We start from the raw sequence: 12,000 nt of genomic DNA, 5'->3' as shown, positions 1-12,000 counted from the left end.
AAGACGGCAAGGCCACGAAATCAGCCAGGAAAAGTCTGCGATAGTGAGAAAAAGTAAGCAAGGCATTAGGGAACTTTAGAAATCTCTGGGTGACTGACAGTGCGGTTATGCTGATGAGCTTATACTGATCTCAGTACAGTGGCGCGCAAGGTTAATGCATTAGTCCACAGTTATGTGGCTAATTAATCTATCGACAGAACAAAGCCTTGGGGCTCAATTAAAGGACTAAAGGGAATTAAGTTTGACATCTTTTGGCCGAAGGACAGAATGAAAGGACATTCCTCACATCATCTATAGCAGAAGGGCCATGCTTGAGGTCAAGGCATTCCTGTAAGCGCTATTGCTTGGGCCAGGGTTCTGCCAATGTACTGTAGGCGTTTGCAATATTGGCTTAAAAGGATTGTTGCTTGTGCGATGTTTGTACAACGCCCACTTTAAAAAACAACAACACTCGCTTCTAAACTCCAGATGGTGTTTCATCAGGGTCAGGAGAGAGAGAGAGAGAGAGAGAGAGAGAGAGAGGCTACGCGGCCACCTCCGCACTCCGCAACAGTGAAATCCAAGCAGTCGTCTATAACAGCTGTTTCCATGCCAACGGCCCCAATGTTTGGACTGAACAAATGCCAATGTAAATAACTGTCAGTTGACACAGTAGGCCAGTGTAAGCGCAATGTTGCACAGGTTAATCGAAGGAACTAATAGAGGTTGAGGAAATAGATTCTTTATTGAAAAGTGGAAGTTGTAGAGACTGTCTCTTAAGAGCTGCTGTAATCTTCCCTCCGTGACCGGGTGTTTACTGACGCTGAGAGGGGCAAATGATTCAAGCCTGGAAAGGTCTTTAAGGGGCATTTATTATCGGTAGTCACATTTAGAGGCACATATTTCCTAATCTTCGTCTGTGGTGGTGAAAAGGACATTAATCTGCAGGGCTTAAGCCAAAGGCTTTGCTCCAGCAGCATCTGGTTGTGGGACACTTCTGATGCCACCTGGTAATTCCAACGTAACCGGAGCTTAACACTGAAGGTGAGTTATAGAGGGTGAATGGAGGAGACGGATGGAGGAGAGGAAGAAAGAGAGGAAGAAAAAGAGAAGATGGAGAGGAAGAAAGAGAGGAAGAAAAAGAGAAGATGGAGAGGACCGCAGGGCGCTTTGGGGGGGGGGAAGAAAGAGAGGAAGAAAAAGAGAAGATGGAGAGGACCGCAGGCGTTTGGGGTGGGTGGAGGAGAGGAAGAAAGAGAGGAAGAAAAAGAGAAGATGGAGAGGACCGCAGGCGTTTGGGGTGGGGGGGGAAAGAAAGAGGAAGAAAAAAAAGAAGATGGAGAGGACCGAGGGCTTGGGGGGGGGGGGAAGAAAGAGAGGAAGAAAAAGAGAAGATGGAGAGGACCGCAGGCGTTTGGGGGGGGGGGGGGAAGAGGAATGGCCCATTTGCGATTGACTTTGTGGTGTACTACATCATCTGGTAGCTCTGAGCGAAATCAAGTTTAATCAAACCCCATCCCGCTAAATTACCCCAAGGGCCCGTACCCCATGTTTGTTCTACATCAGCAAGTTCTGAGGATATGTTAACTTGTTGAAGTCGGGTTTAGATCAAACCAGGGGCACAGAAATGGCCATTCATCATGTCTAAGCGCCTGTTTGTTAATGATAAGCCATTTTTTAAAGAACTAGAAGGCATTACTGCTGCCCCTGGTTACAGAGCTGTGGCAAGAAGGCAACATAGACTACCCTGCTGTCTCAGCATTCTTTGCTATCATTTGAGCACACCAAAATCTCCACTTCACTGTCCAAACCAGTGTGGGACACGATATGAATACAAATGCACTGAGAGAGGGCACTGAAACTCCTCTTGCACTGAGAGAGGGCACTGAAACTCTCCTCTTGCACTGAGAGAGGGCACTGAAACTCTCCTCTTGCACTGAGAGAGGGCACTGAAACTCTCCTCTTGGTCATTTGCTTGTTTTGGTCTTCTTCTCTCAGGTATCACTGTCCTTCTCTCCCTGACCGTCTTCATGCTCTTGGTGGCAGAGATTATGCCAGCCACTTCAGACTCCATTCCTTTAATAGGTGAGTTAACACTGTGTGTGTGTGTGTGTGTGTGTGTGTGTGTGTGTGTGTGTGTGTGTGTGTGTGTGCGTGCACGCGCATGTGAGAGAGAGGGGGTTGATTGTATTGTGTGAGTGTATTTTTGAATAGCTGGGACCCCAGAACAGGCAGGTTGTGTGTGTGTGTTTGTGTGTGTGTTTGTGTGTGTTTGTGTGTGTGTGAGTTTGTGTGTGTGTGTGTTTGTGTGTGTATATGTGTGTGAGAGAGAGAGGTCATTAGCCCTCGGAATAAATTGTCCCCCATTTTGCGTCGGCTCCACATTTTTGGTCAGGCTCTGGCGACCAGAACCATCTGCTCTGCTCGAGTTTAAATGTAATTGGGCTGAATAAATCCTGAATGCTGCTAGCTGGAGACAAGACATGGTGGGAAGGAGAGAGTGAAATATATATATATATAATTTTTTTTTCACTCTATCACACACTTTCTCTCTCTCTTTCACTCTTTCTCCTTCCCACCATGTCTTGTCTCCATATATATATATAGAGAGAGAGAGAGAGAGAGAGACAGACAGCCTATTTGAGACAAAGAGATTGAAACAGGGCGAGAGAATGAGGCATTTGTCAGATTTGTGTGTGTGTGTGTGTGTGTGTGTGTGTGTGTGTGTGTGTGTGTGTGGAAAAGAGAGCAGGGGGTGGGGTAGGCATGGACAGGGAGAGAATAAAGCTCTTTAAGTGCGTCGTGTCATCGTAAATGTGTACAGGTGTAGATGAGATGGGAAGAAACAGGACAGAGGCAAAGAGAGCCAAGGCATGAATTTGATAATCAACAATTCAGGCACCGTCTTGGCCACCTCGGCTGTCTCGGGTCCTTGGGCAGAAGGATGTGGAGTCACGGCACGGGGCAGGCCGGGGCCATCTGGTGTTGAGTTTTAATGAATCACCTTTTGCCCTGTTGGTTTTTATCTGAACATCTGCACCGCCCAACAGCGCAGCGCAGAACCACCCACACCCACACCACCACCCACACCCACACCACCACACACCACCACCCACACCCACACCCACACCACCACCCACACCCACACCCACACCACCACCCACACCCACACCACCACCCACACCCACACCACCCACATCACCACCCACACCCTACACCACCACCCACACCCACACCCACACCACCACCAACATCACCACCACCACCCACATCACCACCCACACCCTACACCACCACCCACACCCTACACTTGGGCAGAATTCTTTTCGCTTGACTGGATGCACAGAAGCATCTCTCTCTCTCTCTCCCCCTCTCTCTCTTTCTCTATCTCTCCCTGTGTGTCTCTCTCTCTCTCCCTGTCACTCTCCCTTTCTCTCCTCCTCTTTCTCTCTATCTGTTTCCAGAGCTGTCAATGTGATTTCAGTCAATCAGCCTTACTGCCTCTAACTGGCAATATAGGTTTACTGAGTGGAGGATGAAGTGATAAAGACTCACATCCATCTCTCTCTCTTTTTCCCTCCTTTTATCCCTTCACCCCCCTCTCTAACTCTTTCCCCACCCTTTCTCCCCTTTCTCCCCCCTCTCTCTCTCTCTCTTCCCCCTCTCTCTCTTTCTCTCCCTCTCTCTTTCTCTCTCTCTGTTTTCCCCCCTCTCTCCCCCCCCCTCTTTTTTCTCTCTCTCTCCCTCTCTCTCTCTCTCTCTCTCTCTCTCTCTCTCCCTCAGGGCAGTACTTTGCCAGTATAATGATCATTGTGGGGATGTCAGTCATCGCTACCACGGTGGTTCTGCAGTATCACCATCATGACCCGACTGGAGGCACCATGCCCAAGTGGGTAAGGCCCCTCTCTCCTTCACTCGCTACACGTCTCTCTATCACTCCCAGTTTGGTGACATTTCTCATTTGTGTTACAGTGAAATATGAGATTATTTAAGTTTTGATATACTATTGGTATTGCTGCATCGCAGTCACTGCTGGTTTAGGACAACTGGTGAAAACAAGTGCAAGGACAACTGAAGCTAAGTAAAAAATGCCAGCGGATATTCGGCCATTTAGTTGGGTCATTTTTCTACGACCCAGCTGGTAGTTTCTAGGGGCTCTTGGGGCTGTCGCTTTTGCCATTCTATCCAGCTCATCAAAATAGTTCTGTGACATTTTCAGTGAGCAAATACAAGCACTTGGTTTTGTTCTCACAGCACAGTGCAGCCCATAGTCTGCTCTTTATGTCACAAGGAAAGGACGAGGCCTTGATGTCGATACTTGAACAACTATGGCCTCTTTAGTATTGCAGTCATGTGAAGTCCCATTGTATCACGTATTTTCCTCTCAAACTGAGCACCTCTACCAGATGTCTCCCATCTTTTGAAGGTCAGGCCCTCAACTATCCCTCCCTTACAGGAAGGAATATCAAATCTGATTCTGTCTTAGGTTGGTTAGAGACCTGGATTATTGTTTCTTCCTTACACCTTACTTAAAGCTTACACCGCACTTACACATTGGTGTTGTTTGCCTTACTCATTACACATTAACTGTGTCTCAGTCATAACTCCCACATGTTACTGCTTGGTCAGGACCACCTATTGTCATGTGTCAATGTACTTTAGCATCAGTTTTCTGTGGCACATGAACATTACAGCCTACACCGATAAATTAATTTTGGGAAAACAGCATACAGCCTGTTATAAGAAAAGCAAGAAAGCTGGGCTTTCTTTAAGGTGTCTTTACAACCTGTTCACAGATAGGCAATAAAACTGTGATTAATAATGAATATAAATTCTCTCCACCTCAGTGCCCTCTTAAGACGTGTTTACTCACCTCTGCCTGGGGTTGAGTTGTGTGTACACTGGAGCCTGGGGGGATGTACATCGAATGCAATCTCAGCTGATTAGGCCAGCCAATTTGCTGTGTAATCAGCACTTACACTCTGAAAGTTTGAGGGCAGCGTGCCTTCCGGAGTGAGGACATGATTTACCAGCAGCCTAGTCACACGGGAAACGAAAAGGAGGGATATAAACACATGCATGAGTTGCTTGCTAACTGTGCTAAGTGTGACGAGCGTTTGGGGAGAATTGAGGAGGCCCTGGAGCTTGTCTGGCTGAAAAAGCACTGATGATGTTCTGAACTTCTGCGATCTTTCATATTTTTTAAAGGAACGTTTAAGCTTAGCACACACAGTGAGAGTAGTTGTCTCACATTTCAGCTCAAAGTTTCTTTTTTCCTCTATTTATCTATTTATTGTGAGCGCTCTCTCTCTCTCTCTCTCTCACAAACGCACACACACACACACGCGCACACACACATACACACACACACAGAGGCATACCAGAGAAACACGGTTGTCACCCACCTGCTGTGTCCTAAAAGGTCTCATTTAATTGCAATGTTTCATCACCACAGCATGTCAGTATACCTATGAGGGCTTGTGTGAAGGATTAGACATAGGCTTTTACCTGAGTCAGGTCCATATTCCCAGCTGCTGAGCCGTTCCAGCGAGACCCAGCTCAGCCTCAGAACCCTTCCCCTGCTCACTTTAACAGACCAGCGAGACCCAGCTTAACCTCAGAACCCTTCCCCTGCTCACTTTAACAGACCAGCGAGACCCAGCTCAGAGGGTTAGGATGATTCTAAGGGCCCAGCACTGACAGGGGCCCCAGAAAGCCCCCTCAATAATACTATATATTATATATCAAATATACTATATTATCAGGGCCCCCAGAGAGCCCCCTCAATAATACTATATATTATATATCAAATATACTATATTATCAGGGGGCCCAGAGAGCCCCCTCAATAATACTATATATTATATATCAAATATACTATATTATCAGGGCCCCCAGAGAGCCCCTCAATAATACTATATATTATATATCAGGGCCCCCAGAGAGCCCCCTCAATAATACTATATATTATATATCAAATATACTATATTATCAGGGGGCCCAGAGTTATTGTCTGTCATAGGGCCCAAATGATCTAGCATTACCCCTGCTACCAACACTTGCTGTGTCGTATCATATTTGGAACAACTACTGTCTGTGTGCCAAATTAGATCATATGGTGAAAAAGTGCTTCGTCAGAGACACAGTAATGAGATGATGTAACATTTGTTTGGGAGAAAATGCACTCTTTCTGGTGATTTCTGGTTTCATTCATTATTTTATTGTGTTTAAGGATGTTGCAACAGGACATAATCCACCACCCATCCTCTGGCAAAAGTCCAATAAATCACTGTTACATATTTTCTTGAAGACTCAGAGAAGACTAAGTTTGTAAGGTTTTAGGTTTAAACTAGACTAAGGTTACTGTTGATCATAAAAGGCTGTTTTGTATGTTTCCAACAGACCACACATGACAGACATCATATTTAACCCTGGTGGTGTGGTCCTTTGATAGGCCCCCAGCTGTGTCTTTCCTGCTGCCGCTGTCCATGGTGCTGAAGTGCCTGTAGAGTGGAGAGCCTGCATACTGGCTCATCTCATCATTACACTGGCCACTGACACTTGGCGAGCAGCAGGGAGAACTGTTATTCATTACTGCCCTGTTAAATAACCTTGAAATGAACCCTTTCCTCTCTGGGGTGGCATACAACTGTTAAGAACCAAATACAACAACCTACTATACATTATATTTATATATATATATATATATTTTATATTTATAAATTTTTAATATTGTATAGCCTGCCCATAAACCTGTGCAATATACTGTACGTATATATTACATATATTTATCTCTGTAGACATGTCATTTGGAAAACCTGTATTTATCCAACTGTACACTGTACATTATTAATCTCTATTGTATACACAGCCATATTCTACCTGCAATGTCAACTGCATTTCATTGGCTATAACAGCTAGCCTGGTTAAAACCAAACTCATTCACTTTGTGAATAGAGTCTGGGAACTTACTATTTCCAACACTAGCATGGTGACAGGCGAAGATATAGCATTTACAGCCTAACCAATCACATCAGGGATTCGTAATGTTACTCCTACTTTGCCTTAACTTTACAAATGGACAATAAACAGCATCGGCAGTCAGGAAACAACGTATGTAGGCGTACCTTTGCTGTAAATACATTTACACATTGTTAATTCAGTTTATCACGGCCACTTTCAATTTCAAAACTAGCGTCATCCCCTCTCGTCGCTGAATGGCTTGACCTTTTTGGGGTCCAATGGAAACGTTAGTTAATTATGGCTAGTAGTATAATAAAGTATAACCAGTGATTTTACTAATTAGCTTGTGTACCTGGCTGAAGAGTTGTGCCAATTAGGAAAAGCTGGTTAAGTGAATGGAGGCAACAGACTTGATAGCAGACTTGATTACTATCTGAAGCCAGGTTTTCTCATCTCTGTCACCAAGAGAAGACTAGGTTTGCAAAAACTGATCTGAGCCCATCTTCCAAATTCGCCCTTAAGTAATGTTTCACACCATCATGTTGTTGTATTGTTGGTTTATGGCACATCAAACTGTCATTACGCCACAAGGTGCAAACTAGGAAGCACATTTCCCATATCTCTCTCAGCAGACGTTATTACAGTACAACAACATTGTAACCAATTAGCTGCTAAGAGTGGTGTCTGACCTCAGAGCAGCAGGGGGTGTGATAACACAGTAGTTCAGTGATGACGCCTCCTCCCCCATGGTTGGGGGCTTAATTTCATAATGCCTTTCTGGCATGCCAGCCTAATCAGTGAAATAGTCTCAAACATATTAAACATGTGCTGGTGTGTGCCGTGTAAACTAAATAAACAGTAATGGATGATCAATGACAGTGGCAGCCAAATGAGAATGTATGTAACTCACATTAGTCATGAGGTAAAATGAGCCAGTTAATTATGGGAAGGACAAAGTGCTGAAATGAAATGTGGCGTGTATGCTAATAATCTAACTACATTTACAATGGCTCACACCTTTCACATTAAACTTTATATAGCCGTCTGTCTCACCGTGTCTTGGTTTCTCTCTGTCTTTCATCCTGTCATCATTCTTTCATTTGTCTCTAATCGTCTCTATTGCTGTCTCTTGTTCAAGCTGGGCCTGTAAAGCGCCCTGAGACATATTCATGTTGTGGCGCTTAAGAAATAATATGTAATTGATATGTCTTTCTTCCTTTCTTTCTTTCTTTCTTCTTTCTTTCTTTCTTCCTTTCTTTTTTATTTCCTCTCTCTCCCCCTCTCCCTCTCTCTCTCAGGTGCAGCTGGTGCTGCTGCAGTGGGTGGCGTGGTTCCTGCGTATGAAGCGTCCGGGCGAGGGCGACGACATCGAGCGCCCGCCGTGTGCCCCCCACCTCCGCCGCTGCTCCTCGGGCTCCCAGAGCGGCAGCCTGCCCAACGCGGCGGCGCCCAGCCTCTCGGCCACCGCCGCCGACCTACACCACCACCAGCACAACCACAACCACACGCTCCACCACCACCACCACCACTCCCCGCACCCGCTCCTGCCGCTGCACCCCCAGAACCTCCTAGTGGGGGCGCCGTCGCACATGCATGCCCAGAACAGCACCAACAACAACGCCGGCCTGCTCTACATCGGCTTCCCCAGCCTGGACGACCCAGCCTCCTCCCCCCCGCTCACTGAGCCCCTCGCCAGGGGCGGGGTCCCCACCGGGCCGCGGGTCGGAGGTGGTGGGGGGAGCGCTGGGACCACCGTGGGTGGCGGCGGCGGTGGCGGAGGAGGGGGGGTCCCCCAGAGCGCCGCCCCGGGGGGCAACAACAACAACACGGCGGCCAGCCCACCTCCGCATCTCCCCTCGCAGTTCTGTGGCCCCCCGGCGGCCGCGCCGAGCCTGGAGACCCCCGGCTGCGCTAGCAGTGCGTCCAGCAGCGGGGTGGGCGGAGGCGGGGGGGCAGGGGGAGGGGGCTGCTCGTGCTCGGGGGCCAGCGGCGCCGGCGGCGACCCCCAGCTGCAGGCCATCCTGGACGAGGTGCGCTACATGGCCGACCACTTCCGCACGCAGGACGAGAACGAGAGCGTGGCAGACCAGTGGAAGTTCGCCGGCGCGGTCATCGACCGCCTCTGCCTGGTGGCCTTCAGCGTCTTCAACATCATCTGCACCATCTCCATCCTCATGTCCGCGCCCAACTTCGTGGAGGCCGTTTCCAAGGACTTCATCTGAAGACAGACGACGGACAAACAGGAAGAGGCAAGTGGGGAACGAGACGCAGGGGGAGGGGGAGGAAGAGGAGGAAGAGGAGGAGTAGAACAAGAGGAAGGACAAAGGGGCAAATACAAAGGAGTACGGGGGCTACAGGCTGTAATGGTACACGACAGACACGGAGGCTAGCATAGTGCAAAAGCCATCTTCTGAAACCACAGGAGGAGAAGGGCTTGAGGAGGTCCTGCTGTAGGTCAGTCCATGCGGAGCTCTGCTATGATGAACTCTAACGCTCTGATGTCCGCCAACAGACGAGGAGAGAGGAGCAGAGCAGAGCGTGGAGCACTTGTGAGTGGTTCTCACTGTCTGTGCTCTGTGACATTAGCCATTCGGTTTTTACAGTAACACAACACACACACACACACACACACACACACACACCACACACACACACACATATAATGACTACAGACACTCTTCTACTGACCAGCCTTTGTTTGCACTCAGACGGATGGATGTGTTCAATGACTCAAGAATTATCATTCTATTAAGCCTTGCGAAATGGAGTGGGAAACCCCAGGGCCATTATTACCATCATCATCATCATCATCATCACCATCATCACCATCATCATCTTAAGATCACTATCATCATCATCTTCATTGTCATCATCATTAAAGTTAGAAACCACAAATCATGCGGCTGCTTTTGCTAAAGCAGAGAGGGAGCAGTGTTTAGCTTGGGCTGAAGAAAGCAGAAGTCAGAGAGAGACGCACAAACAAGAGTAGGACAGAGAGAGAGAGAGAAAGATAGAGGGAAGAAAGAGAGGAATAGAAAAACAGAGAGAGAGAGAGAGAGAGCAGAACAGAAAGACAGACAGAGAGACAGAGAGAGAAAGAGAGAGGGTACAATGGCTGGATGAATGGGAGCATTGGGGCTAACAGAGATGTCCATACGACATGTACGACAGTGGGTGGTATCGATTGGGGACACACACACACACACACGCACGCACGCACGCACGCACGCACGCGCACACACACACACACACACACAGAGCAGACAGAGGAAAGAGGGCAAATGAGGCTGAGCATGTCTCCCACCTGGACAACGATAAGGATGGATGGAGAGATAACAGAAGAAAGAGAGGGGAGAGATGAATGAGAACGGAGAGATGAATGAGATGGGAACAGAGATGGAGAAGAGATAGAGGGAGGCCAGGGCTGTGGGGGCACGGAGAGAGGCTTTTGGAGGAGCAGGGGCTGGACAGAGACAGATAAATACGTGAAAGCAGGAGGCAAAAGTCAGCAACATTTACTGGCGTGGGGGAGATTGGGCCACGCTGGGAGATGGATAAGAAAGCAGGACCCATCCAAATACAGAGTGATGGTGGCATCCATCACAGAACATCAGAGAGAGGGAGAGAGAGAGAGGGAGAGAGAGGGCAGAGAGAGAGAGAGGGAGAGAGAGAGAGAGAGGGAGTGAGAGAGGGCAGAGAGAGAGAGAGAGAGAGAGAGAGGCAGAGAGAGAGAGAGAGAGAGAGGAGGCGGGGGCTAGAGGAACAGCAGACATAGCGCACCAAAACATCCTTTTGATGATGTCACACATTCTCCCCCCATCCGTAGCACAGAATGGCTGAAGGAGGCCAGCTCATGTCCATTATGATGTCACTTCCCTTTCCCTAGACATGCTCAAAGCTGTGTGAACACAATTACAATGAGTTCTGGAGCCATTTGGTAATTGCCTGTGATGGCTTTAAAATCCGTGGTGGTCTCAGTGTTGGACAACACCCCACTCTCCCCTCCCTCGCTCCCTCACTCTCTCCCTCCCTCTCTGGCTCTCTCTATCCTGTCTTTCCTGTCTCCTGTCTCTCTCTGTGCGGTGAAAGCAGGACAAGTATGGGACTCCCGTCCATGACTAATTAGAGAAGGAAGGGGCCGAATCCACAAACACTGACTGACCACTGCCTCTTCTCCACCCCCACCCCACCCCAGACGCTGCACAGAAGAGTGGGCCAATTAGTTCGTCTTACAACCAAACGACGAAAAGCGGATCTCAGTAAATCGATCTCCTTGATTCCTGTCGCCTGTCATCCGCCTCTTACCCTACCACCCCGCCTTCGACCGGCGGTCAATATACTGATCCTTTTCATCTGTTCTGGCTGCACGGGCCAGTCCACTGATTGGTATGGAGCTCCACTTGAATGGGAACAATAACACACACACACACACACACACACTGATGAACCCACTCCACTCCCGCGTGACCTATTGAATGCCAATTGCCCCCCCCCCTCAAAACACTTCCTTTTTGGTCATGGGATGATTTTTGATGGGCTTGGTCGATGGAGCCTGATTGGCTGTCATCTGTCTGTAGACGTGTCTTCTTGTCCCATCTCTGGGGAGGGCGTGGCCCCGCATCAGAGTTCACGTGCTGGATGTGCTCTCCTCACACTGTGTCTAATTACCCACGAGCATCACCAAATGAACTGGGAGGGCTGCGCTGGGATATGCATTAATGCAACATCAATATTGCTCTGTCTTTCAGTAAGGCATGTGTGTGTGAGTGTGTGTGTGTGTGTGTGTGTGTGATGAACAGTCCTCAGTGTGTCAGTGTATATATGTGTGTGTGAGTGTGTGTGTGTGTGTGTGTGTGTGTGATGAACAGTCCTCAGTGTGTCTGTGTATATATGTGTGTGTGTGTGTGTGTTTGTGTGATGAACAGTCCTCAGTGTGTCAGTGTATATATGTGTGTGTGTGTGTGTGATGAACAGTCCTCAGTGTGTCAGTGTATATATGTGTGTGTGTGTGTGTGTGTATGTGTGTGATGAACAGTCCTCAGTGTGTCAGTGTATATA

General features: G+C 48.1%; 1 protein-coding gene across 1 annotated transcript in view; it reads left to right on the top strand.

The window, feature by feature from the left end:
• The window catches only part of chrna11 (cholinergic receptor, nicotinic, alpha 11), a 43,407-nt gene extending 33,058 nt beyond the window's left edge, over positions 1 to 10,349 (top strand). The window contains exons 8-11 of the mRNA XM_048229508.1: positions 1,978 to 2,064; positions 3,763 to 3,872; positions 8,241 to 8,663; positions 8,739 to 10,349. Coding sequence (XP_048085465.1) covers positions 1,978 to 2,064; positions 3,763 to 3,872; positions 8,241 to 8,663; positions 8,739 to 9,164 — 1,046 coding nt within the window. The 3' untranslated portion in view covers positions 9,165 to 10,349. The remainder of the gene's footprint in view (positions 1 to 1,977; positions 2,065 to 3,762; positions 3,873 to 8,240; positions 8,664 to 8,738) is intronic.
• The last annotated feature ends 1,651 nt before the right edge of the window (positions 10,350 to 12,000 follow it).

This window comes from Alosa alosa, chromosome 20 (assembly GCF_017589495.1).
Source record: "Alosa alosa isolate M-15738 ecotype Scorff River chromosome 20, AALO_Geno_1.1, whole genome shotgun sequence".
Classification (NCBI taxonomy): Eukaryota; Metazoa; Chordata; class Actinopteri; order Clupeiformes; family Clupeidae; genus Alosa; species Alosa alosa.
The sequence above is the reverse complement of the archived record's forward strand: the minus strand, read 5'-3'. Positions and strand labels throughout refer to the sequence as shown.